A 25,598-nucleotide genomic window follows, 5' to 3' on the forward strand; every position below is an offset into this window, starting at 1 on the left:
TAGAGATTTAGGGAAATTTGACAGTCACTCTTTCTGTTCATTTTCCTAATTTCCAAACTCTGTAGAATAAGTTTTGCCTTATACAGTATGTGAATTCAAAGTGTTCTAAATTAACTTTGTACAGTCCAATTGAATTATTGATTAAGATGATATTGGCATTTATTTATTGATTTGATTAAGCAAAATACTTAATATTTACATTGTGGTGTTCAGTTAAAGCAAAATTTGTGTGTTTGTGTATGTGTATGTATTCACTGGTGCTAATGTATGTTTTTTTAAAGAATGTCCTTATTAGATATGTCAGTTATGTTCAAAAGAAACTGCTTCTGTCTGTACAATGGGCAGCTTTTGACTTTGTGTGCTGGTCAGTTGCTGTGACTCTAGAGTGAATCTATGGAGTAATCTGTGTATAAATGGTAGAAAAGGTATTTCTAATATATTATTGTATGAAAGTTTTGTAGTGTACGAGGGGTTGATTACGGCAGATGAATGCTTGAATGACCCAACAACTGAACCACACTCTTTCTCTCTTAAACACGTACATGCACAGATGTATTTTGATTGCTGCAGAATTTGCCAATTGTTGTCTATCTGGAGGAAGGGGCTTGATTCAAGTTCCTCTTGTTGAACTCTATAGCCTTACATGCTAAATAAAGATAGTGGCATAAGCATGACACTTTTTATATACTGTAGGCCACAAAAGTTTCATGTTGTGATCACCCTTCACAAATTGAATGTTTGTAATTTTCTAAAATTTGTCATTTCTGCGATACCAAACGGAATTGCAAAACTCAACATTGTTTTTAGTAATGGCAATTTTCAGAAAATGATCAATTAATTGTTAATAGTAGTACCTGGATAACATACAAGGAGCACTCCAAATAATATGTGCATGTTGCCTACTGTTTAAATAATTATTTATTAAAATAAATATAATTGTGAAATTGTGAATTTTTCTTTTTAATATATTTTCAATTCAGTTTAAATAAATATAGGATATATTTGGTATGAATGTGAGAAAATTAACCGAGCACACTTAAAATGCAAGCTCTCGTGACAAATGCAGAGCACCTCACATGGGTGATTAATTTGGGCTTCCATCAATATCATTGCGCATGTGACCCATTAAAATTTTACATGAGAATTTGCTATTTAAAAGTACCATGGAGCAGTTCAACCATAATGTGAAACGTGTTGACAATGGCGACATTCTCTACCGCACTAATGAGGGAAAGAGAAATCAACTGCAACCCAGCACTATCATCAGTTATAAAACTTAAAACATCTACACATCAACACCCTTACTAACATTTATCCCAGTTAACTGTAACAGAATTTTTCATTAAACAATGCGTAAGTTGTAGCCAAGAAAACCATGGGTAGCACGGATAGTGTGAAACAAGTCATGGGTATGCAAGTACTTTGAATTGGATTAAACTGAAAAATAAGCTGTAATCAAACGATTGATGATCATTCCTCTGTTGTAAACAAAGTGCGTGCTTCTGACTTCTCGCGTCAACACACAAATGCACTTGCGTCATACGAGGGTAACGTGTTGGTTCGACTGCTGGTAGGAAGCGTTTTTTTTTTTAAAGGATCATTTAAAGGTATTTTTTATACAAACGTATTAGTTTGGTTCAGAAGACATTAATTGATCAACTGGAGTCGTGTGGATTACTTTTATGATGTCTAAATATGCCTTTTGTATAATTTTTTTTCTTGTGAAATAACCATTTAAGCTAACACAGTGATTTAAGGGGTATTAAAACTGACAATTATTTTCAGCAACAAACTGACCAGAAGTCATTTAGTAATTTGGTGATTTGTGGTTATTTGCGGCAAAAGTGACAAGAGGTCGACCGATAGTAGGTTTTGCTGATACAGATAATTAAGGTGGGAAAAAGGACCGATATCTGATTAATCGGCCAATAGTTTTAAAAATGTATAATATGAATGAATATATGAACTTTTAAACTCAATGTAAGATAGTGCTAAACTTTAAGTATTACTTTCCATAGCGATACTTTTAAGAAATATATCCATCACTGGTACCTTCTTCAAAGCCTTTGCCATCTGAAATTAATGAAAATATTACAGGTCAAATGTGTTTGTAGTTCAGCAGTAACGTTTAAACACTGCCTTAGAAAGCCAAATAGCAACTGTATGCTTTATCACTACTGACAATATTTATTATATTATTTTATTGACATATTAAATCTATAAATTATGGACAAGAAAGGGAGAAAGAAAAGGGGATAGAAATAAAATCAACAAAAGTCTTATCTTTTTCCACTTAGAAACAACCTCTTCGGAGCGCTCATGTTTATTTTCTGACTGGAACAAATTGAACGCCCTTCAACCCCGGAAAAAAACCCTCAACGGATCTACACAAATTCATAAGTTACTTTTTTTTAAATTCAAAACAGTGTATTAAGTGGAATGGTAAGCAGTTTCCATCCTTTACTTAACATTGTTCTAACCATTCATTTGCCCGTCCTCTCCACCTTGTCGGCATTGCAATTCTCCAGTGCAATGATTAGTTATAAACAAATTTAATAACAAACCACCATCATTCATTGTCTTGAATGATTGATTATTGTACCACGACAATAATAATAACGTGTATACATACTTAGGCTTTTGTCAATATTTTAAGCCCATGTTTGAAGCATCCACATGGAGTCAGCGATTGTTTTTCATTTAACCTCTAGGTTGCCGTTATACTGTAGAAACTAGGAGTTCAGTATGTAGAACCCTTCAACGATGGTCACGGAGAATCTAAACCAAAAATAACTATCAACAACTATCGGAGTTGATTTTTTCCGATAGACGGGCAATTATTGTCCCGATTAATCTGTAAATCCGATATATCAGTCGACCTCCAAAAGTGACTGTTGAAAATGTGACAAATTTGACCGGATTTTAATGTTAAATTAGCAGTGACATGATATTGTGTCTAATAGTGACAATGTAGACAGTGGAGCATGGTCTGCTTCCTGATAGAGCTGGATACTGCAGTCAAGTTGGAATGCCATCTAACAACCAACAGTACAGCGACCTTGTACCTTTCAATGATATGATAATATAATATGATTTCAAATTAAAACTGTCATAACTTTAGTTTAATTCCATGTCTTAGATTCAGCTTAAGTAAATTACACATTATTTTGTTATGGAGTGAATGATAAATACAGTACAAGTTGATGTCAATATATAGCTTTGTTTTGCATAAAGATTGATATTTCACCACTCCAATTATTGTTTTATTAAGTTTTTTAAGTTTTTCCTTGACTGATATTTCATAATATCATTTCCTGACAGGTTGTGTTTTCTTAATTATGACATTTCTGATATTTGTGTTTTTTATCTAGTAGGCTAACTGTAGCTATGTCATAGCATGTTTGTTACAATTCATCTCTGAGTCTAGAGAAAAGGTTATATTTGCTATGGTAAATGTTTCATGCTATTCTGAGAACATGTTGACAGTGAAAATAGACACAACCGGACTCTTAAATTAATAATAATTTTAACTCTTTTTAGATCCTGCACCAATAATCTAAAATGCTGGGGGGGAAGCGCTTGTGCGTGGTAACTATTGAGGGGAGTGCGGACAGTTATTCCATCAACGTGTGCTGCCCTGCAGCTTTTGCTGTTGTGTACTGTCTCTATGTTTATATTCGCGTCTCACACTGAATGCACTTAGATAATATTGAACAGCTTTCCGTGGCCCCCCACCCCTAAAGCCCGGGATACAAGTTCCAATTGACCACCTCTTACCGGCGGCCTTGTTCTCAAGTGTTGTGGGTGTGCATGTGCAGCTGTTCTAGACCCATAAGTCGATAATACTTGGAACCGTCCAAGCCTGTGCACAAGACACTGCCAAATCTTTATCAGAGTGTAAAATTGTGATTATTACTTATTTCATTCTATGCATCCATAAGTCCTCTTCTCCCCCTCTCTTTTTTTTTAGAAATGGAAGAAGAACTGGTTCGTACTCTACCCAGCCAGTCAAAATGGCATTGCACGGCTAGAGTTTTATGATTGTTCAGGCTGCGCCAGCGATAAACCCAGCACTAAGAAAATGGACAAGAAGATAATTCGTCTCTCAGAATGCATCAGCATACTCCCTGCTGTCACTGAAACCTGCCTCAAAGAAAACATGGCCGCCTTCTGTGTTGAGACCAATGACAAGACTTATGTCTTTGCAGCAGAGAAACACATTACCAATGAGTGGGTGGAGAAGATGTGTGAGATCGCTTTTCAGGTAAGATGACATCATGGAAACTTTTTAATGGTTAATATCACCTCACTGTGGAAAACGCTCAGTGACTTTGCCACTGAGTTTGGAAAAAATAAGAGCTGTTTCTTAGATACAGGGTTGTGATGTAAAAAAGAAATTCTCCCTTTGATTGTATATGATGAAACCTGTCAAGAACATGTATTGGTTGGATTTTATACCAAAATCAAAAGGGAAAAAAAAATATTTGCATAAAGATTGCATTTAGAATTAGCCTAACACTGTTACTTGTGACATTATTTTCATTAATATAATGAAGTATAGGGGTCATTGACAAATCAGGTTGTCTGAGGTGATAGAAATTATTAAACTTTTAAAACACATGTGAAGTTTGTAGAAATGTAATCTTTGTGTCCATGTTGGCTTCATACATTTTTAAATTTGATGACTTGAATGTCAAGTTTTGAAAGTAAAAGGTATCAAAATACTTCCCTTGCACTTTGAACACACGTTCACAACTTTGAACACAAGAACATTTAATTCAAAACAGTTTTCTAATATTTGTTAAAGTTTTTTTGTTTTACAAATATCGAAGTTTTCTTAGGGTTACTCCATTTGACCTTGCCAAAATGTTCCTTTTTAACAAAAATCTGCTGGGTGCATAATTGTCATGAAAATAATATCACAATTAACAAAAAAAGGATGATTTTAAAATTTAATCTATAAATAAGACTGTAAATGAAGTATTGCATGTTTCTTTTTTAACAATAAATGTTCTTTTACACAGTGGTAAATCTAGAATCATGTTTTGGGGCATTTAAATTAAATGAAGTGAAGTGTTAACTTAAGGTACATTTCAGACATGTTGGGAAGTTCCAAAGGGAATAACAAAGCTGTCCCCTATACTTTGACCCCATTTAAACCTGGTTTTAAAATGCATCCCAGGTAATCCGATCAAATGTGGTCAGGCAAGGTACATCGCTGTTTACACTGGGTCGCTTAAATGTGTCTCCTGTGACCACTTGTGTTTGGATTTCTTGATGAAATACTTAAATCACTAATTAACCACAAAAACGTCATAAAAGACAAAGTGAGTAAATATTGGCATGCTGTTTCTCTCATATGTAGTTAAAACATTAAATGTAATCTTAATTTTTTTTAGCAGAATTATCTGTTATTTTAGAGGAAATCCTATATTAACCTGAGCTTTAGATTAAGTGTGTGTGTTTGTAATCTGTGTCCCTGCATGTTGATGTCAGGCATACTGAAGAAGATCCAGGCATACTGAAGAAGATCCATAATGTTCTCGTGCTTGTATCCGCTTTTAAAAAATTTCAGATCAGTTAGTTAATTCCTTTTATAGCCGCTTGTAACTGGCAAAGTTTAAATTCTTGTTATTAGCATAGTGGTTAATTAACAAGGGAGGGGTAGCGTTTTGATTCTGTCCAGGATGCCTTTAGAATGGATTAGCGTTTACACCTCAAATGCAATATTGTAACATATGTTTTTTGACTACCTCTGTATGTGGTTTTTGTGATCTGATCACAAAACATTTTAGACCCCTTTTACACCTTTATTTAACACTGACTACATGTGATTGAAGGCCTCGAAGTGCATCGTAATACCAGGTGCAAATAGATCTATCTCCACATCTCACTTTCTTTGTCTGCCTCTTAGGGAGGGAGTCCTTCTCTTGGTAGTTCTGACTCCAATGGACAGCAAAAGCTTCAAATGGCAGAAAATCTAATTTATTACTCCAGAGAAGAAGGTAAGAAATGACATACAACATAGTTTGAATGTACTCACCCTTGAAGCATTTTTAACAACTAGTTTCAAATTTGTAAAGATAGAAGGTGGCCAGCTTTTTTTTTTTCGCGTGTGTGTGTGTTTTTTTTTAGCTACAGTGCATCCGGAAAGTATTCACAGTGCTTCACTTTTCCACATTGTATGTTACAGCCTTATTCCAAAATAATAATTAATTATTTTCCTCATAATTCTACAAACAATACCCCATAATGACAATGTGAAAGAAGTTTGAAATCTTTGCAAATGTATTAAAATAAAAAAAAAAACGAATGAAATCACATGTACATAAGCATTCACAGCCTTTGCCATGACACTCAAAATTGAGCTCAGGTGCATCCTGTTTCCACATATCATCCTTGAGATGCTTCTAGAAATTGATTGGAGTCCACCTGTGGTAAATTCAGTTGATTGGACATGATTTGGAAAGGCACACACCAGTCTATATAAGGTCCCACAGTTAACAGTGCATGTCAGAGAGTAATCTGTTTTTCTCAAAGGAAAAATCAAGAACAGATTCAACTTAAACTTTATGACAAAAATGTAGAGAGAGTGGAATGTTTTAAATATCTCGGGATATGGTTTGACAAAAAACTTAACTAGAAAATACATATTGAGAAAGTTGTTGAAAAATGTAAAAGAATATTGAATGTAATAAGATGTTGGCGAGGTAGAGAGTGGGGAGCAAATAGGACCTCATTGAAAATAGTTTATATTGGATTAATTAGGGCAGTTATTGATTATGGATGTACAGTTTACCAGTCTGCTTCAAGAACTTTACTAAAAAAGTTGGATGTTATTCAAAGTCAGGCGTTGAGACTCTGTTGTGGTGCTTTTAAAACAACCCCAGTAGCGGCATTACAAGTAGAAATGAATGAGATGCCATTGGAGATTAGAAGAAATCAGATAGCATTAACGTACTGGGCAAATTTAAAAGGGCATAAGGAAAGACACCTGACTCAGAAGGTGTTACAACCATGTCAAGAAAGGGAAAGACGACAGATTAAGAGCTTTGGATGGATAATAAGGTATGCAGTCGATGAGATAGGGATAGGAGATATGACGGTAAGTCCAACTGTGCCATTATCTAATGTTCCACCTTGGATATTAGGGGAGTTAGAGGTAGATTTGCACCTTTTAGAGTGGAAAAAAGAGAATAGTATTGATAGGAGTCAGGTTAGTAGATACATAGAGGAGAAGTATTCTATGTTTGTTAAGATATATACAGATGCATCAAAAACAGAAGATAATAGAGTAGGAGCTATGTTCATTATACCAGAAGTGAATGTTATGTTAAATAAGAGAGTAAATGATAAAATGTCAGTGTATACAGGAGAAATGCTGGCCATTCTCTTAGCCCTTGAGTGGGTTGAAAATAGTAGGTCAAGGGAAGTGTTAATAGGGTCAGATTCAAGTAGTGCGTTAACCAGTATTAAGAACATGAAATCAGAAGTAAAACAGGATATTTTGTTGGAAATAGCCCAAGCTGTTTATAGAATTAATAGAGTAGGAGTAGTAGTAAAATTCATCTGGATTCCAGCCCATATAGGAGTAGAAGGAAATGAAATGGCCGACAAATATGCCAATAATGCAACAAAAAAAACAGAGATAGATATGGTAATAAGTAGGGATGTCCCGATCCGATACCTAGATCGGTGTCGGCTTCGATATTGACGTTTTTAGACGGATCGGGTATCGGTCTGAGGAGCCCGAACCAAATCCGATACTCTGTGTTAGTCATGTTCGTTACTGTCAAGCTTAAAAAATGACATAAAAGAACTGTTAAAACAGTTCATATGACTCGTGTATTTTATTCAAAGCCACTTGGAAGACACGCGATAGCTCTGTGAATTGCAATAGGCTGTGTTTAATAAGTAAACATATAAATGCACGCACAGCTTCAGCCCGTTAGTGAATGGTGCTTCGGTTTACACACACACGCGCGGCTATTTATAGCCTTCACACGTGCACAATATTTGAGCGCTACAACGAACATCTCAGATGTAGATGCTCAGCAGTTCGGTTCACTTATAATATGGACTTAGAACGGCACTGGAGGTGCATTTAACCATAATATAAATAAGAAGCGAATTAAACTTGTAACGTTTGGACCGGATAACTCGAGAGAAATCGAGGGAAGAAAGAGCTTGAAGGCTGAAAGGCTGTATCACGCACATTTAATGACAAGTGCACAGGCAATGCAATCTTCTCATACATGAGAGCTACTCTTCCTTAGCGTCACAAAACTTATAAAATAAAATATACAGAAAAAAGGGTAGAGCACGTCTAGCATCTACAACAGGGGTCACCAACCTTTTTGATACTGAGAGCTACTTCATGGGTACTGAGTCATACGAAGGGCTACCAGTTTGATACACTCTTCTGAAATAACAAATTTGCTTAGTTTGCCTTATACATTATTAATAATGTAAAGACTCTGATCACGTTAATGATTTCTCACAATAATTACCAACAATGACAAGGTGGGAAACAGATATCAATATTCAGCACTTTATTTCTATTTATCACAGTAATTGTAAAATGTTCAGATGATCACTTAGCCTACATTACATTTCTTAGGAAAAATGTCCCATTTTCACTAGCCACTGACAAACCTTTTAAAGAAATCATGAACTATGTTGCACCATGTTTCAAAAAGTTATCAATTATGTACATTGTCTGTAATGTAGTGAAAAATCTTAAATATTTTTAAATAAATCTTGTCACATTTTGAACTAATGACCAAATCTGCTGTATTTTTAATAAAATAATAACTGTTACATGTCATGAACACACATTTTAAATTGAACAATTCTTCAATATTTTAATTAAACTTTGCCATGGCACTGACATGTTGCCACTGACATCTGGTATAATTTTCATTGTTAGTGGGAAGACTGGCATTGCATGCTGTTTACCATTGTATTGTAATCTGGTGTGTAACTTGACACTGCAACTGTGAGTAACTCTTTCAGATGTGCATCAGTGAGGCGTGTTCTGTGTTTGTTCTTGATGAAGTTCATGTCAGAAAATGCTGATTCACATAGATAGGTAGAACCAAACAGGCTGGCAACCTTCATAGCTGCTGTACACACACCACTGTACTTCTCTGTGTCAACAAGGCACCAAAAGTTTGGTGCAGCCTGGTAGGCTTTGAGGTGGAGGTCATTTTGCAATGTTATGATTTCAATCTCCACCTGTCCAGCATCCAAGTTGAACGTTGTACTTAGTTGCTCAGCAAAGCTTGTTGTGTCCACATTCATGAAAGGATTGGAAATGAATGATACACATGGCTCAAGCTGATCTAGGTCACAAAACCTATTCTCAAACTCTTGCCCAAGTCTGTTTATGACTTCATAGTACTTGTCTGCAACTTTGTCAAATGTATCAGATGCAGAAGCATTGTCTTTCAGCACTGACTGCACAGAGGGAAAGTGCAGCACCTTTTTCTCTGTAGATCCACAGAGAAAATGTTCATTTTGGCTTTAAATGCATTTAAAGCACTTATCATATTAACAACAGTCTTGCCTTTACCTTGCAGCTCGCAGTTTAATTGGTTTAGTTTCCCAGTAATGTCCGTCAAAAATGCAAGGTCAAGTGTCCACTCTGTGTCCTCTAGCAGTGAGACGTCTTTGACTTTGGACTGCATGAACTCTTTGATTTCACCCAAAAGTGACAAAAAACAAAGTAAAACTCGTCCCCTGCTGAGCCATCTGATTTCTGTGTGTAGTAGCAGGTCGCATATTCAGCTGCCATCTCCTCCAATAGCACTCTGAAAATCCTGTGCTGTTTTGCTTTGGAGCGGATATTGTTTATGATTTTCACAACGGGAGTCATCACGTGCCCAGAGCCGATCACTTTGGCACACAATGCCTGCTGGTGAATGATGCAGTGGTAATGCAGAAATTTTGGGAAGTCTGGGTCACCTTTACAGTGAGCGATGAAACCTGCATGTCGGCCAGTCATAGCAGGAGCCCTATATGTGGTCACCGCTACCAGCTTTTCCAATGGTACCTTTTTCTGCACGAAAAACTCCTTCACTGTGTTATAAATGTCAACTCCCCTCGTAGTTGTCTTTATGGGCAGTAGTGTCAGGAGTTCTTCTTCTTGTGGAGAAATCTTCAAACACCATCCGGATAAAAACCATCAGCTGCGCTGTGCTGTCCACGGACTCGTCGTACTGGATGCTAAACCACCTGCACCTCGCCAGATCCCGGTCCAGCTGATCGACCAAGTTACTGGACAAAGCTGACACTCGTCTAGCTATCGTAGATGCCCCCAGTTGGACGTCGGAGAGAGTGGCGATTACATCGCTTCCATATTTCTCGTCTTTATGTACAGTGTTAGCAATTATCATCATTGCTTCTTTGACAACTTCTCCGTCTGAAAATGCCTTCTTCTTGATCAGGAAATGCGTAGCTCTAAAAGAGGCTTCGGTTGCTTTTTGTGACTTTTTCGCCGGCCTTGTGAAAAAAGCTTGTTGCTTACCCAAAGCTGTCTTTAGCTCAAGGGCTTTTTCTGCCCGTAGTGCGCTTCCCGGTGGGTAGTTAGTAGTTTTTGTGATTCGTAGTCACACGCACAATACTGACCGAACTGGAGTACGTCAGAGTTCACCTAAACTTGTATAAGAAACATATTTTTAAGATATTTTCATTTTTTTAAATCTATATAAATGCAAGTGTGATTAAAAAAAAAATGAATAGCAACAGAATAAAATAAAATTTTATACGCAGCTGAGTTGTGCTATTTTTAGAACAGGCCTGCGGGCGACTCATGTGGTCTTTGGGGGCGACCTGGTGCCCGCGGGCACCATGTTGGTGACCCCTGATCTACAATGTCCTCATCTCATCTCCAACCATGTCATCACGCATAGTACACGTCATGAGTGACGTAACCATCTCTCTTAAAGGGGCACACTGCATTATAATGTGATAAACATGAATACACAGTAACGATCGTTACAAACTGTGAATAAAAGTGAGGGTTTAAAAGTTAAAGCTGTCATGGAGAGACTCACAGCAGAGATATGAACTCTGCAGGGTTTATTGAGCAGAGGATTGAAACAGTGATGTAAAACATTGTGAGTAAATCCAGTTAAGCAGAGTGGCAAACAGCAGGTAAGTAATATCCAGACAGTGTATAGACACGATGAAAGAGATAACTTGCAACAATTTTATGATACTTGCAGGCAATAATGAAGACACATGTTTGACAGTATTTCTGAGACTCCAGAACTTTCTACTATCGATGAGAACAGGCACAGAGTGAGAGAGAGAGCGTGAGAAAGCGGGGTATTTATGCAGTCATTGATTAGCCACTAATGATATGCAGGTGCGTGTAATCAGAACTCAGGGAGTGCCAGTATCCAGTATGCTAGTTAATAATAAAGTGTTTCTTAATAAGCTATACATTTATATTGAAATAATGTGTAGTTAAAGGTTTGTGTTTCTTTACATATTAAAGAGTACACCCAATTATTTCCACACAATAATGTAAAGATATTATAAACCGATTATGCAATAAAACAACACTGGTATCGGATCGGGATCGGTATCGTCCAATACTGAGATTTCCGTTATCGGAATCGGATCGGAAGTGGAAAAAGTGGTATCGGGACATCCCTAGTAATAAGTTATAGTAAGGCGGAAGTTAAAAGCATAATCAAAGAAAAAATGAGAAAGAAGTGGCAAGTGGAGTGGGATATAGAAACAAAAGCAAGAATGTACTACAGTATCCAGAAGAGGGTAGGAGGTATGAGAGAAAATAGTAGGAATAAAAGGGAAGAGGACATTATTTCAAGAATGAGATTTGGGCATACTGGATTGAATAGTACGCTTAAATTAATAGGGAAGCATGAAACTGGGATGTGTGAGGTCTGTAATATTAACGAAACAGTAGAACATGTAATTATTAATTGTCATAAGTATAAGGAGGAAAGGTTGAGGCTGAAAGACTGGTTTAGAAAAGAAAAAATTAGATTTGAAATGAAGGAACTATTACAAATGAATTCAGGGCATGTAGGGTATAGAGCGATATTTGTGTTTTTGAGTAATACGGGGCTTAGTAGAAGGATATGAGTTTAGTGTCCTTAGAAAATTGTTTATTAATAATGAAAATGTATATTAATAATGTTATTAGATATTTATGAAGTTATTTATTAGTTTTATTATGGATGTATGTAGGTATTTATATATTTATTTTAAGGGTAGTGAGGAAAGTCTATTGTGATCCACACTCCATATCAGAAGGTGGTGGTAATGCACACTTAAAAGTTGTTTGCCAACCGCCATTAAAAGAAAGAAGAAGAAGAAGAAGGAGGAGTGCATGTCAGAGAACAAACCAAGCCATGAAGTCCAAGGAATTGTCTGTAGACCACCAAGACACGATTGTATCGAGGCACAGATCTGGGGTAGGGTGCAAAAAAGATTTCTGCAGCATTGAGCATTGGTCCCAATGAGCAGTGACCTCCATCCATAAATGGAAGAAGTTTGCAACCACCAGGACTTCCTAGAGCTGGCTGCCCGGCCAAACTGAGCGATCGGGGGAGAAGGGCCTTAGTCAGTGAGGTGACCAAGAACCCGATGATCTCACTCTCCACAGAGAAATGCTGGAGCTCTGTCAGAGGAGAACCTTCCAGAAGAACAACCATCTCTGCAGCACTCCACCAATCAAGCCTGTATGGTGGAGTGGCCAGACGGAAGTCACTCCTCAGTAAAAGGCACATGACAGCCTGCCTGGAGTTTGCCAAAAGGCACCCGAAGACTCTCAGACCATAAGAAACAAAATTCTCTTGAACTCTTTGGCCTGAATGGCAAGCGTAATATCTGGTGGAAACCAGGCACCGCTCATCACCTGGCCAATACCATCCCTATAGTGAAGCATGGTGGTGGCAGCATCATTCTGTGGGGATGTTTTTCAGCAGCAGGAACTGGGAGACTAGTCAGGATCGAGGCAATGTACAGAGACATCCTTGATGAAAACCTGCTCCAGAGCCCTCTGGACCTCAGACTGGGGCGAAGGTTCATCTTCCATCAGGACAACAACCCTAAGCACACAGCCAAGATAACAAAGGAGTGGCTACGGGACAACTCTGTGGATGTCCTTGAGTGGCCCAGCCAGAGCCCAGACTTGAACCCGATTGAACATCTCTGGAGAGATCTGAAAATGGCTGTGCACAGACGCTCCCCATCCAACCTGATGGAGCTTGAGAGGTCCTGCAAAGAAGAATGGGAGAAACTTGTAGCATCATACACGAAAAGACTTTAGGCTGTAATTGTTGCCAAAGGTGCTTCAACAAAGTATTGAGCAAAGGCTGTGAATGCTTATGTACACATGATTTATTTTTGTTTTTTATTTTTAATAAATTTGCAAAGATTTCAAACAAACTTCTTTCACATTGTCATTATGGGGTATTGTTTGTAGAATTTTGAGGAAAATAATTAATTTAATCAATTTGGGAATAAGGCAGTAACATAACAAAATGTGGAAAAAGTGAAGCGCTTTGAATACTTTCCAGATGCACTGTATATACAGTTAATTCCTTGGACATCAATTTTATGGCACAACACTACTGAAATTTCAGAAAATGAGGCAAATTACAATATTTTCCTTCTTAACTCTTTCCCCACCAAACACAGAATTTTCCTGTTTTTATGAAAAAACGCTTCCCCGCCAAACACGGAATTTTCCGGGTATCCGTGTTTTAGGTGGTATACGGTAAGGAAGACCCGCGCGCATGTTTTGAAAGAGTACGCAACTCTTTGATCAAAGAAACAGACTGCGATCGTCTCAAACGTGAAGTGGAACACCATACTAATACTAAAGCACTTGTTTGATAAAAATGCCTTTTTCTCAGCTTTTTGTCCGAAATGATGTTTTTGACAACCTACCTCTGTTCAAGTGGCAATAAAAAAAGAACAAATGAAGATAAAATAAAATCGTTTTTTTTTTTGCCTAAAAGCAGAGGCTCAGATCTTTATTTTGATATATAGCATCTTCATATATTCATGGAAGAAAATATTCTGCGGGCCATTAAAATTTAGCGAAAATCGTCAAAAACCCTGGCGGTGGCTGGCAACTTTTTTTAAAAACGCTGGCGGGGAAAGAGTTAATCATAGTTTACAATCTCTTTTGGTGCTTTTTTTAAATGTGGTAATGGTAATTTTGTATTACAAGTCAAATATGAAAACACAAATGCACACACAGACCAGATCCACGTGCTAAACCACACAGCTTTTACTGGCCTTGAAATCCTAATTTCCATAATGGGCAATACTTTTCTCAAAGCGTAGGACCTGTGATGTCACCTGCACTGTGTAGCAACTTTTTGGTTTCTATAAAGAAGGGCAACAACTTTTGCCACTGTACCATGACTAAACTTCAATCATCACCTCACATCACCATGTGAGAAACAGTTAAACTTTAAAAAGGTTAGTGAAGAGACAGGAACATCTGTTCACCTGATTCTGTTAGATTCAAATGGACTGGATGCAAATTCACAGGTCGGTTAGTCACACATTGCGGAAATGAAATGTCTGTACTTGATGGATTAGGAGAAAAATGTTTCCAGAGAGATGTTTCCAAAATTGGTTGTATCCTACTCATTTTAATTTGATTAGTCACAGAAGAGTGAAAGAGGCAAAGGCTAACAAGTGTAATGGAGGAGGACAGAAAGTAGAGCAGAATCTCAGGCATTTCCCCTACCCCCTCCTCCATAGCTTACACTCACTACAGCTAGTGCAATGAGAGGTAAACATTCAAGGAGTCACTGTTAAAAAGATAGTTCACCCAAAAATTAAAATTCTGTAATCAGTTGCTCAAACAATTGTTCCAAACCCAAATTACTTTCTTCTTTGGAACACAAAAAGAGATTAGACAAAATGTTAGCTTCGGTCACCATTCGCTTTCATGCCATGTTTTTTTCTATATGTAAATGAATCATGACTGGGGCTGAAGTTCTGCCTAATATCTCCTTTAGAGTTCCATGGAAGAAACACATGTAAGGGTGAGTAAATTATGACTTATTTTTGGGTGAACTATCCCATTAAGTCCATATACTTTCTCATGCTCCTGCTAAGCATTCTTGGATGTTTCTGCGGAAACAGTTTGTGATCACTTCTGTTTTTAGTAAGGGCAACACTGACTTCCTCAATGAGGGTGGGAGCTGACATTTAAAATGCTTGAGTCTGATTCAAATATCTCAATTATACCTTTTCTGGCATGGTAAAAATTGGCAATGTGCAAGAGAGTGTGGCATGTATGGGTAATGATTATTGATGCCCTGTCCAATGTCATCTGTTGGTATTTTGGTTTAAAGCCAATCCAGAGTTATGAATGTTGACCATATAAAACAATGAATGTAGATTACAGTGGAGCAACTCATTTTATAAATGTATTTATTATCTGCTTGCATGGGAGCATTTAGACAGGTACTTTGATAAGAAATTGGTGTAATCACTCACTGGTTGTAGTCTCTGATGAGCAAAGCTATAAGTATTAGCTGTACTGAACTTAGCAGGGAAATGGCACAGAACCCAACAAATTAAAAACATCCTGTTTGTACTTTTTATATTGTGGATTGTTCCTAAGTGATTTAAAAAGGACAGTGTTGGCTAATTTCCTGAGATTCAGAGAACTTTCATTATTACTCATCATGATCAGAAAAGTTAAATCATACTGACATATTGTTTGAGTTTAACTTGACCATTTCCTTTGCCAAATTTTGCAGTTAATGAATTTTGGGTGAGTGTCCAGAGGACAGAAGCATCAGAGCGCTGTGGTCTCTCTGGAAATTACTGGCTTAGGGCTAATATTGACAGCCTTATCCTAAAGGAGCCCAAGACTAAAAAGGATTTGCTGGTATGGCCCTACAAACTCCTCCGTCGCTATGGAAGAGACCGGGTGAGTTTTAGTCACTTCTGAATTTTTCTGGTTTATAGCATACTTGGATACCTTCAAACCAATGTAAAAATCAATGTGTTCTAAATGTTATAAAGTGCATTACATTTGTGGAAGAGGTTCAAAGTCATGTAATGTTATTGAACCTCTTCAGTTGGAGTTAGCATGGGACCTTTAACATTGATCAGTCTCAGCCTTGACTCTGTCTATAGCTTTCAGACACCCACGTGAACATGTAGACTGCACACAGTTTGTGTCTAAAATAATCTAACGGCTGTTTGCTTTAACCCAACATTGTTGCAGACAGATGGCCTCATATTACAAATGAAATCTAGAGCAGGAACTTGGGCTACTTTTGTTTCCAACTCTGCTTCCTGTCATTACCATAGAAACTGCCTTGATACAGGAAGCTGGCCTTCCTCTCTCTCCCTTATGAGTGGGTGGAAGGCAGGACTAATGCAGTGAATGATTACTGAATTAAGGTTATGGTTTAAAAAGGTTAAAAAAGCATCCATTTTTGTTTTTCGATACTGATGTGTTCATTTAAAAGAAGGTTGGTACAAGTCAAAAAGGGCTTTCACATGATTTGCATTTGAGTGTCATCACACCTAGGGGCAGTTCTAGTGTCTGTGGATATTTGTGGCTTAGCCCAGACCTTGTTGATATGTATGGGGCTATCCTTTGATGAAATATTGAAATGTTTAATCTGTGGTGTCATTTATAAAGTCAAGTTTTAATTAATACTAAAAACTAAAAGGTCCCTCTAACTTTTGTCTCTGCTTGAAATATGCTCAAAGATTCGATGTTGTGTGCTTTATGACTATGTAATTTAACACAATTGATGTCCCCTGCGGCTTTCCGTAGTTCAACGCACATTGTGTACAATTGACAGTTTCATAGCCTATTATTGATTTAATTGGCTATTTCGAGTTCATTTAGAAGATAGTAGGCCAGGGCTTGTCAACTGGCGGCCTGCGGGACAAATCCGGCCCGCCCATCATCTTTGTCTGGCACTCTGACTGATTTTTTTTTTTTTATCAAATTGTCTCGCCATCTGAAATACCAGAGTTTACACTGTATGCGAAACTCAGCGTTCATAGATGCAAGCCTCAGCAATCATCGTTGACTTTAACAACGCTCATTGGCACATGCAACAGCATTCAGCCATCATCAGTTGTCCCGCTGTTCTGGTGATAGTTTAGTTACACTGCTTTGTTAAAGATGGATCGCACCATTTAGGTGAGCATTTAATAGTGTCTTTTTTCGATCAAATGTATTTATATAAAATTGCTTAGTTGTGTGGAGTGCGGTTAAATCTACAGATGTAAAAAATTATCACCATAGTTGTGACAGAAATGTTGTGAGCATATGCACATCTCAGGCAACAAAAGCAATCGATTATGCAAACTGAACGTTCAAAGATAATGCGCTGAAAAGTTTGCTTTTCACTATTCTTGAACTGTCAAACGATCGTGTCTCATTTGTTCAGGTTCTGTAGGGCTTGGGGAAAAAAATATAATGTGAAACTGAACCTGCAGATATCCGGATTATATTTGGTTCTATACAATCTCGAACTGCATCAACTCAGTTTGTTGTTATTTTGCCAATGATTATCTGCACACAAATCTGGCTCCTGCATTAGCTATTGTGTGCAAATTCACAATATTTGCAGGACAAATTTTTCCTCACTGAATAGGTGATACTTTATATAAAAAATAGAAGAATAGACATTTCCTTTTTTTTTTTTGCATTAAGTAAACATGACTTTTATATGACCATTGATATTGATATTCATATGTGGGTTGATATTGTGAGAGGGCTTTAGCAGATATAAATATTTCTCAGTTATAATAATTTGTAAACAATAGCCCTAAAATATTAAAATGATTATATATTGGCTCTGTTTGTGAACAGCTATCAAGTAACCCTGGCTGGGGGTGAAGAGCATCATGTATGTGGGGAAGAATTGGGGGCGCCGTTTCTCACAATTCAATTTATTTCAAAGTTCCCTAATGCAGCTTTAAGAGCACAACACTAGCCTCTTCATTTTGCTCTCAAAGTGCACCAGATGGAAGTATTTAACTTTAAAATGTATTAGTCTCACATAATCCTGTGGGAAACACTGTACAGGTATACACCTGTGACTATTTTAATATGAAGAAATGCACAGTCTTAAGGCCATTTTGTAAGTAGCATGTAACTTGCGATGAAAATGTTAGCTAAGATAAATACAGAAAAAAAATGTGATTTCGAGACGTTTGCACGCTTCATGGCATCGTTGTCTTAATAAAGAGTTTTGCAAAAACTCCAAGCACATCTCTGTATATATTACTCACTGTTTACTGGGTTATATATTTTCATATTTGGTACTTACTGCATCTGGATGGAAGAACAATGAGTTTCTATTATCTCACCATGACAGGCAGTTTTGATCGTTCAGACTCTTTAATTTTAAGTGCTCTTCTTGTATGTGTGCTCATCCCCATGAGTGCTGAAAAGGAGCCGTCCAACAAGACAGCTGGTGGGTCTTGAATTGAGGCAGTATTTGGTATTAACCATACTGTGTAGAAAAATTGGTATCATTAAATGAAAATGTTTGTTTAATTCTATTAAGTACTTACAACATTTCTCCCAAATTCCAAATACAAATATTGTCATTTAGAGCATTTATTTGTAGAAAATGATAACAGGTCAAAATAACAAAAAAATCTGTGTTTTCTGACCTCGAATAATGCAAAGAAAACAAGTTCATATTCATTTTTAAACAACACAATACTAATGTTTTAACTTGGGACGAGTTCAGAAATCAATATTTGGTGGAATAACCCTGATTTTCAATCACAGCTTTTTTGCGTCTTGGCATGCTTTCTACCAGTAATGCCACTCCTGGTGCAAAAATTCAAGCAGCTCAGCTTTGTTTGATGGCTTGTGGCCATCCATCTTCCTCTTGATCACATTCCAGAGGTTTTCTGGAATCTGACGATTGGGCTGGCCATGACAGGGTCTTGATCCAGTGGTCCTCCATCCACACCTTGATTGACCTGGGTCTATGGCATGGAACACTGTCCAGCTGGAAAAACCAATCCTCAGAGTTGGGGAACAATGTCAGAGCAGAAGGAAGCAAGTTTTCTTCCATGATAACCTTGTATGTGGCTTGATTCATGCGTCCTTCACAAAGACAAATCTGCGCAATTCCAGCCTTGCTGAAGCACCACTAGGTCATCACAGATGATGTGATGTCTTAAGTCATGCGCATGTGTGTATATATGTATATATCTGTGTATGTACAGTGGGTACGGAAAGTATTCAGACCCCCTTAAATTTTTCACTCTTTGTTATATTGCAGCCATTTGCTAAAATCATTTAAGTTCATTTTTTTCCTCATTATTGTACACACAGCACCCCATATTGACAGAAAAACACAGAATTGTTGACATTTTTGCACATTTATTAAAAAAGAAAAACTGAAATATCACATGGTCCTAAGTATTCAGACCCATTGCTGTGACACTCATATATTTAACTCAGGTGCTGTCCATTTCTTCTGATCATCCTTGAGATGGTTCTACACCTTCAATTGAGTCCAGCTGTGTTTGATTATACTGATTGGACTTGATTAGGAAAGCCTAACACCTGTCTATATAAGACCTTACAGCTCACAGTGCATGTCAGAGCAAATGAGAATCATGAGGTCAAAGGAACTGCCTGAAGAGCTCAGAGACAGAATTGTGGCAAGGCACAGATCTGGCCAAGGTTATAAAAACATTTCTGCTGCCCTTAAGGTTCATAAGAGCACAGTGGCCTCCATAATCCTTAAATGGAAGACGTTTGGGATGACCAGAACCCTTCCTAGAGCTGGCCGTCCGGCCAAACTGAGCTATCGGGGGAGAAGAGCCTTGGTGAGAGAGGTAAAGAACCCCCCCAAAGATCACTGTGGCTGAGCTCCAGAGATGCAGTCGGGAGATGGGAGAAAGTTGTAGTAAGTCAACCATCACTGCAGCCATCCACCAGTCGGGGCTTTATGGCAGAGTGGCCCGACGGAAGCCTCTCCTCAGTGCAAGACACATGAAAGCCTGCATGGAGTTTGCTAAAAAACACCTGAAGGTCTCCAAGATGGTGATAAATAAGATTCTCTGGTCTGATGAGACCAAGATAGAACTTTTTGGCCTTAATTCTAAGCGGTATGTGTGGAGAAAACCAGGCACTGCTCATCACCTGTCCAATACAGTCTCAACAGTGAAGCATGGTGGTGGCAGCATCATGCTGTGGGGGTGTTTTTCAGCTGCAGGGACAGGACGACTGGTTGCAATCGAGGGAAAGATGAATGCGGCCAAGTACAGGGATATCCTGGATGAAAACCTACTCCAGAGTGCTCTGGACCTCAGACTGGGCCGAAGGTTCACCTTCCAACAAGACAATGACCCTAAGCACACCGCTAAAATAACGAAGGAGTGGCTTCACAACAACTCTGTGACTGTTCTTGAATGGCCCAGCCAGAGCCCTGACTTAAACCCAATTGAGCATCTCTGAAGAGACCTGAAAATGGCTGTCCACCAACATTTACCATCCAACCTGACAGAACTGGAGAGGATCTGCAAGGAGGAATGGCAGAGGATACCCAAATCCAGATGTGAAAAACATCTTTCATCCAGATGTTGCATCTTTCCCAAAAAGACTCATGGCTGTATTAGATCAAAAGGGTGTTTCTACTAAATACTGAACAAAGGGTCTGAATACTTAAGACCATGTGATATTTCAGTTTTTCTTTTTTAATAAATGTGCAAAAATGTCAACAATTCTGTGTTTTTCTGTCAATATGGGGTGCTGTGTGTACAATAATGAGGAAAACAAATTAACTTAAATGATTTTAGCAAATGGCTGCAATATAACAGTGAAAAATTTAAGGGGGTCTGAATACTTTCCGTACCCACTGTATGTATGAATGAATAACTTAATAATAATTATAGCTTTATTATTAACTTGATACTGAAGCTTAAGTAGACCCTGGTAGCCTAACCCTAGCGTCATATGTAAGCACACAGTGTTACACTGAAAACATGTTTTTGGAAGAGAAAAATTGTTGTAAGTTAGATACTTCGTTATTGCAGAAATTATATAGGACTCGTTTACGTGAAGTATGGCTGAACGATTAATTTAAATAAATGTTAATCACGATATGACCAAGTGTGATTATCAAACTGTGAGCGCTGTGATTTAATTAAATAGTCTCAACGAAAAGTCGCTGATGCTTCAAAAGGTCAGCGGCAATAGGTTCAAAGTTTAAATTGAACATTGAGCGCGGCTTAACAACAGTTCACTGAAGCTTCACTCCATTGGGTTCAATGTATTTGGAATCCGCAACGCTGACGTAAGTCATGTGGGAGCCCCGTTATGTTTATGTATAAGGATAAAAGTAAATAAATTATAAATTGTTAAATTAATTCTTAAAATTCTGATGTGCTCTGCAGGTTATGTTCTCTTTTGAGGCTGGGCGACGCTGTGAATCCGGGCCAGGGAACTTTACCTTCGAGACAAAGCAGGGAAATGAGATATTCCACATTATTGAAGATTCCATCCGTGAGCATAAAGCCCAAGGTGAAGAGCGACACCAAAGCTGTCCATCATTAGATGGTGACTGCCCATCTCTCCTGCAAATTCGTGCTGCAATTTCAGAGGGAAACAGTCGTGAACCAGATGGAGATTCTGGTGGCAGCAAACCTGGATCGGCAGATGGAGTCTTTGGTCGAAAGGAAAACGATGGGAAAATTTTAAAAGGCCGAAGCCTACCAGAGCCTCCGGCTCCAGTTGGTGGGACACCACCACGATCTCCCATGCCTCGTGGATCCAAAAGTGGACAACTGTTAGAGGACCTGGGGAGCCTGTACTCTGAGCCTGCCGACTCCGTCCGTCCGCCACCCTGTTTAGGAGAGTGTCTGTACTCTGACCCGGTGGATAGTATCAAAACTGTCATCCCTACTCCCAGCCCACGCCTCAGGCCATCTGGCGATGAGGGGATCCACCACCAGGGCACCAAGTTTGAACCATTCTACGCAGACATCTATGATCAGGTTAGTCTGGAATTGTTGCAGAGGACAGGGGCATTGGGACTTGATGGGCAAAGCAGGCACCCTGCAGATGGTGGTCCAACAGAGCACATCTATGATGAGCCAGAGGGACGGGCAGGACCTCCAACTACACAGCCTATTATCACACTTTACGATGAAGCGCGGTTGGACACACATCCCTGGAGAACCAGGGGATTGGAGGAGCCTCAAGGTCATGAGGTGGCCTACAATCCAAATGTGGATGATTATTCAGTCACTCATTTTGGAAAAGCTCACCAACCATTGCCTGTGCCCAGACTTAAAGGCCCCAAGCCTGTCACAGCACCAAAGCCAGGCAAAGTAGTACTGCCCAAAAAAGATCCTCCACCGCTGCCTCAATGTAAGGGCAGTACTAACCTGAACAACAATAACAGTAGCAACAGCCAGGGGTTGACAGCGGTTGTCATTGACAGTAGGGCTGGAGGAGTTGGTAGAGGATTTGGTGCTGCTGAAAGGGCAGGTAATAATGTGGATCTTTACAGTAAAGATCCTAGACATAGGCTTCCTGCAAATGCTTGGCATCCTACCATGCAAACTCCAGACATCATCTATGACAACTTGGGTGACATTTGACCTAACCCTTGAAGACATTAAAGCTGTCTGGTCTTTTTTTCCTCAGCCCTTTAGATGTAAAACCATAGTTGGAGGAAATATGCCCATGGTTCACAAGGAAGACCTTGTGACCTTTTATCTACCTGAACATTTCATTAGTAATTTAGTCATTGATTGCAGCTGATACCAAAATTACTATTGAGAGCTAGGGCTGTACAAACAGAATGGTGGGGCTAGGGCTGTCTTTGCCACAATGGTGGACTAAGGAACAACAGAAAACAGACCCCAACATCTTTTTATGTGGATAATGTCCTTTGAAAGGGCCTGTACTGGAATATGCCACATTTTGCACTTATCAAATTCACAAATTAGTCCTGTTTTGTAAATCTGAGTCTGTGATTGCATGTCAAAAACTGTAAAATATTATGAAGTATAACTTCCCCATGCAGTAGTATTGAGTGTTTAGTGTTGAAGTCTAAACGTTATCTAATAAATCCAACTTAATGGTGTATGTGCAGTAGAAAAAAGGTCAGTCACTGCACAAACAAACCTTGGATATTTTTGCATGAAGATTGTAGCAGAAAGGATACTAATCCACTGCTGTGCCTGTCTGTCTGTCTGTGTGTGTCGGCAGCTGTGCTGTTGTTTAACATGATAATAAAATATTATAGTAAAAGAGTCCAAAGACTCTACATGCTCTTACTTTTCCTCATGAAAATATACATACCAATATATGTAATTCCAAGGAAAATCTGGACTTGGTTTGTGGTGTCTTTAGTCATTAAGAGGGCATGAAATTACCCTGAATACCCTATCCTTTAGTCACTGTCCCATATTCACCCCATGCTCTTTTGTCCTGAACTGCATTTGACAACTGAGGGATAATCCTGATGCAAAGTGAATATTAACCATCTGTTTAACATTGGGGCCTTCAAATGGCAGTTAAATGTTGGCTGAGTTAAAATGTGTCTGCCTGGCAGGGTTTGAAGGTACAGACTGTTCCCTGTCCCTGTCCTCGCTCAATTCCTTTTGTCCTCTCTCCAGTCTCCCCTTCCACTGCTTAATTTTTTTTCTTTTGAGTGGACTGCCAAAATATAATCTATTCATCAATTTATTTTTATTTTTTATAAAATATGCAGTGCAGTTAAGCAGAAATGCTGTGAAACTGTTGACAGAGCACAGTGCTTTTCAAAAGAATACTTTAATTTGGCCCAGGTTCTGCCATACAGTTTACCACCATACTATGTATGCAGGATTATGCAGAGCAACATTATCTGCTTAAACAGCATATTACTCTTAGATATTAAAAAAGTGCATTGACTGCCTCTTTGCTCTTCTTAAAGAAATGGTTCACCCAAAAATTATCCTTATCCTCCTGTTAAAGATGTCAGGCTGAATGTGAGCCACGTTTGCTATTCACTTGGATTGTATGGAAAAAATATGCAATAAATGTGAATTGTGACTGAGGCTAACATTCTGCCTTCTTTTGTGTTACACGAAAGACTAAATCATACGGGGTTTACAACATGAGGTTGAGCAAATTATAACAATTAAAAATTTTGAATGAACTATCCCCCCATTGTCATTCAATACAATCTTAACAGAATGTACCAGGTTCAATACAAGTTCAATCAACAGCATTTGTGGCATAATGTTGATTAATTATTTTGACTCGTCCCTCCTTTACTTAAAAAAAAAAAATAAAGCAAAAATCTGGATTACAGTGAGGTACTTACAACGGAAGTGGGGCCAATGTTTGTAGATTTTAAAAGCAAAAATATGAAGCTTATAACTTTATAAATATCAATTGCATTTATTCTTCTGTTAAAACTCGTGTAATATTTGAGCTGTAAATTTGTTTAAATTGTAATTTTTACAGTCATCATGACAACGAAATTGTAAAATTGGCTATAACTCCAAAAAGGTTAGTAAGCAATTGTATCACACTAAAATCATGTTAACACACATATCGTTTACATCTTGTGGCTCTACTTTTGAAACAGTATTTTAACAAAAAATTGGCCCCGATTCACTTCCGTCATAAAGCCTCATTGTAACCCAGATTTTGAAAATCGATGGAGTCAAAATTATTTTTTGTTAATCAACATTATGCTACCAATACTGTCAATTGAGCTTAACTTGTACTGAACTTGGAACATTCCTTTAATGAAGATTTAACATTATTTGTCTTTTCGGAAATTTCTTGTTGGATATAATACATTACAAACATGCTGAGAAAATATTTGAGACAAGCAGAATGTGGTGTAAACATGCTTGATCATGCTAAATGTAGATCCTTTCTATTTAAAGCTACATTTTACCACCAAAGCTTGTGTCGTGAAAAGGTCACATTATCAAAGTTTCAGTTTTTGTATCTTGCAGTTGAAGGTGCAAATTGGTTCAGTTTGGATGCATTTCTCATTTTATACTAGTTCCTGTTTTCTAGAATGTTCCGTTAATGTTATAGTTCCACTGGCCACTAAATGCTTGGATAACCAAATTGAAAACAGAACTGAGCTATTGCTCTCTGGAGTGTGAAGCAAACGATGGGGAAGTTAATTGTTTGCTTAAAATGCTTAGTCTTACTACCAGAATTCTAAGCAATGTCACTATTTGAAATACATCTGTACACCTAAATAAACTTTCTGAATTATAATCACCCAAAATGTGGATTTCTACATACATAAAAGGCACAACTGACAAAGAGGTTCAAGAGTATCAGTATTGGTAAATGTGTATATTAAGCTGAACATTTTGTTTTACTGCAATTAATAATAATAAATAATAATAAATCTTCTGTTAATAACACAGCATTAATGAATTGTAATTAAACTGTAAACTTTATACTGTTTTAAACCATGTAATATCCAGTAATTGTTACATTGTTTTTGGAAAAGAAACATTCTTCTTCCCTAAAACAGGGATCAAGTCAAAGGTTAGCAGTTCTTTATGAAATTACACCCATTAGTTGGTCTAATCACTGTTAATTTTCTAAATCTTTTTCC

General features: G+C 37.9%; 1 protein-coding gene across 1 annotated transcript in view; it reads left to right on the top strand.

Annotated features, from left to right (window-relative positions):
• The window catches only part of LOC127647697 (docking protein 1-like), a 36,197-nt gene extending 10,960 nt beyond the window's left edge, over positions 1-25,237 (top strand). Inside the window, exons 2-5 of the mRNA XM_052132121.1 lie at positions 3,971-4,264; positions 5,915-6,005; positions 15,768-15,940; positions 21,406-25,237. Of these exons, the coding sequence (XP_051988081.1) occupies positions 3,971-4,264; positions 5,915-6,005; positions 15,768-15,940; positions 21,406-22,614 (1,767 nt within the window). The 3' untranslated portion in view covers positions 22,615-25,237. The remainder of the gene's footprint in view (positions 1-3,970; positions 4,265-5,914; positions 6,006-15,767; positions 15,941-21,405) is intronic.
• Positions 25,238-25,598: the final 361 nt, after the last annotated feature.

This window comes from Xyrauchen texanus, chromosome 1 (assembly GCF_025860055.1).
Source record: "Xyrauchen texanus isolate HMW12.3.18 chromosome 1, RBS_HiC_50CHRs, whole genome shotgun sequence".
NCBI lineage: Eukaryota > Metazoa > Chordata > Actinopteri > Cypriniformes > Catostomidae > Xyrauchen > Xyrauchen texanus.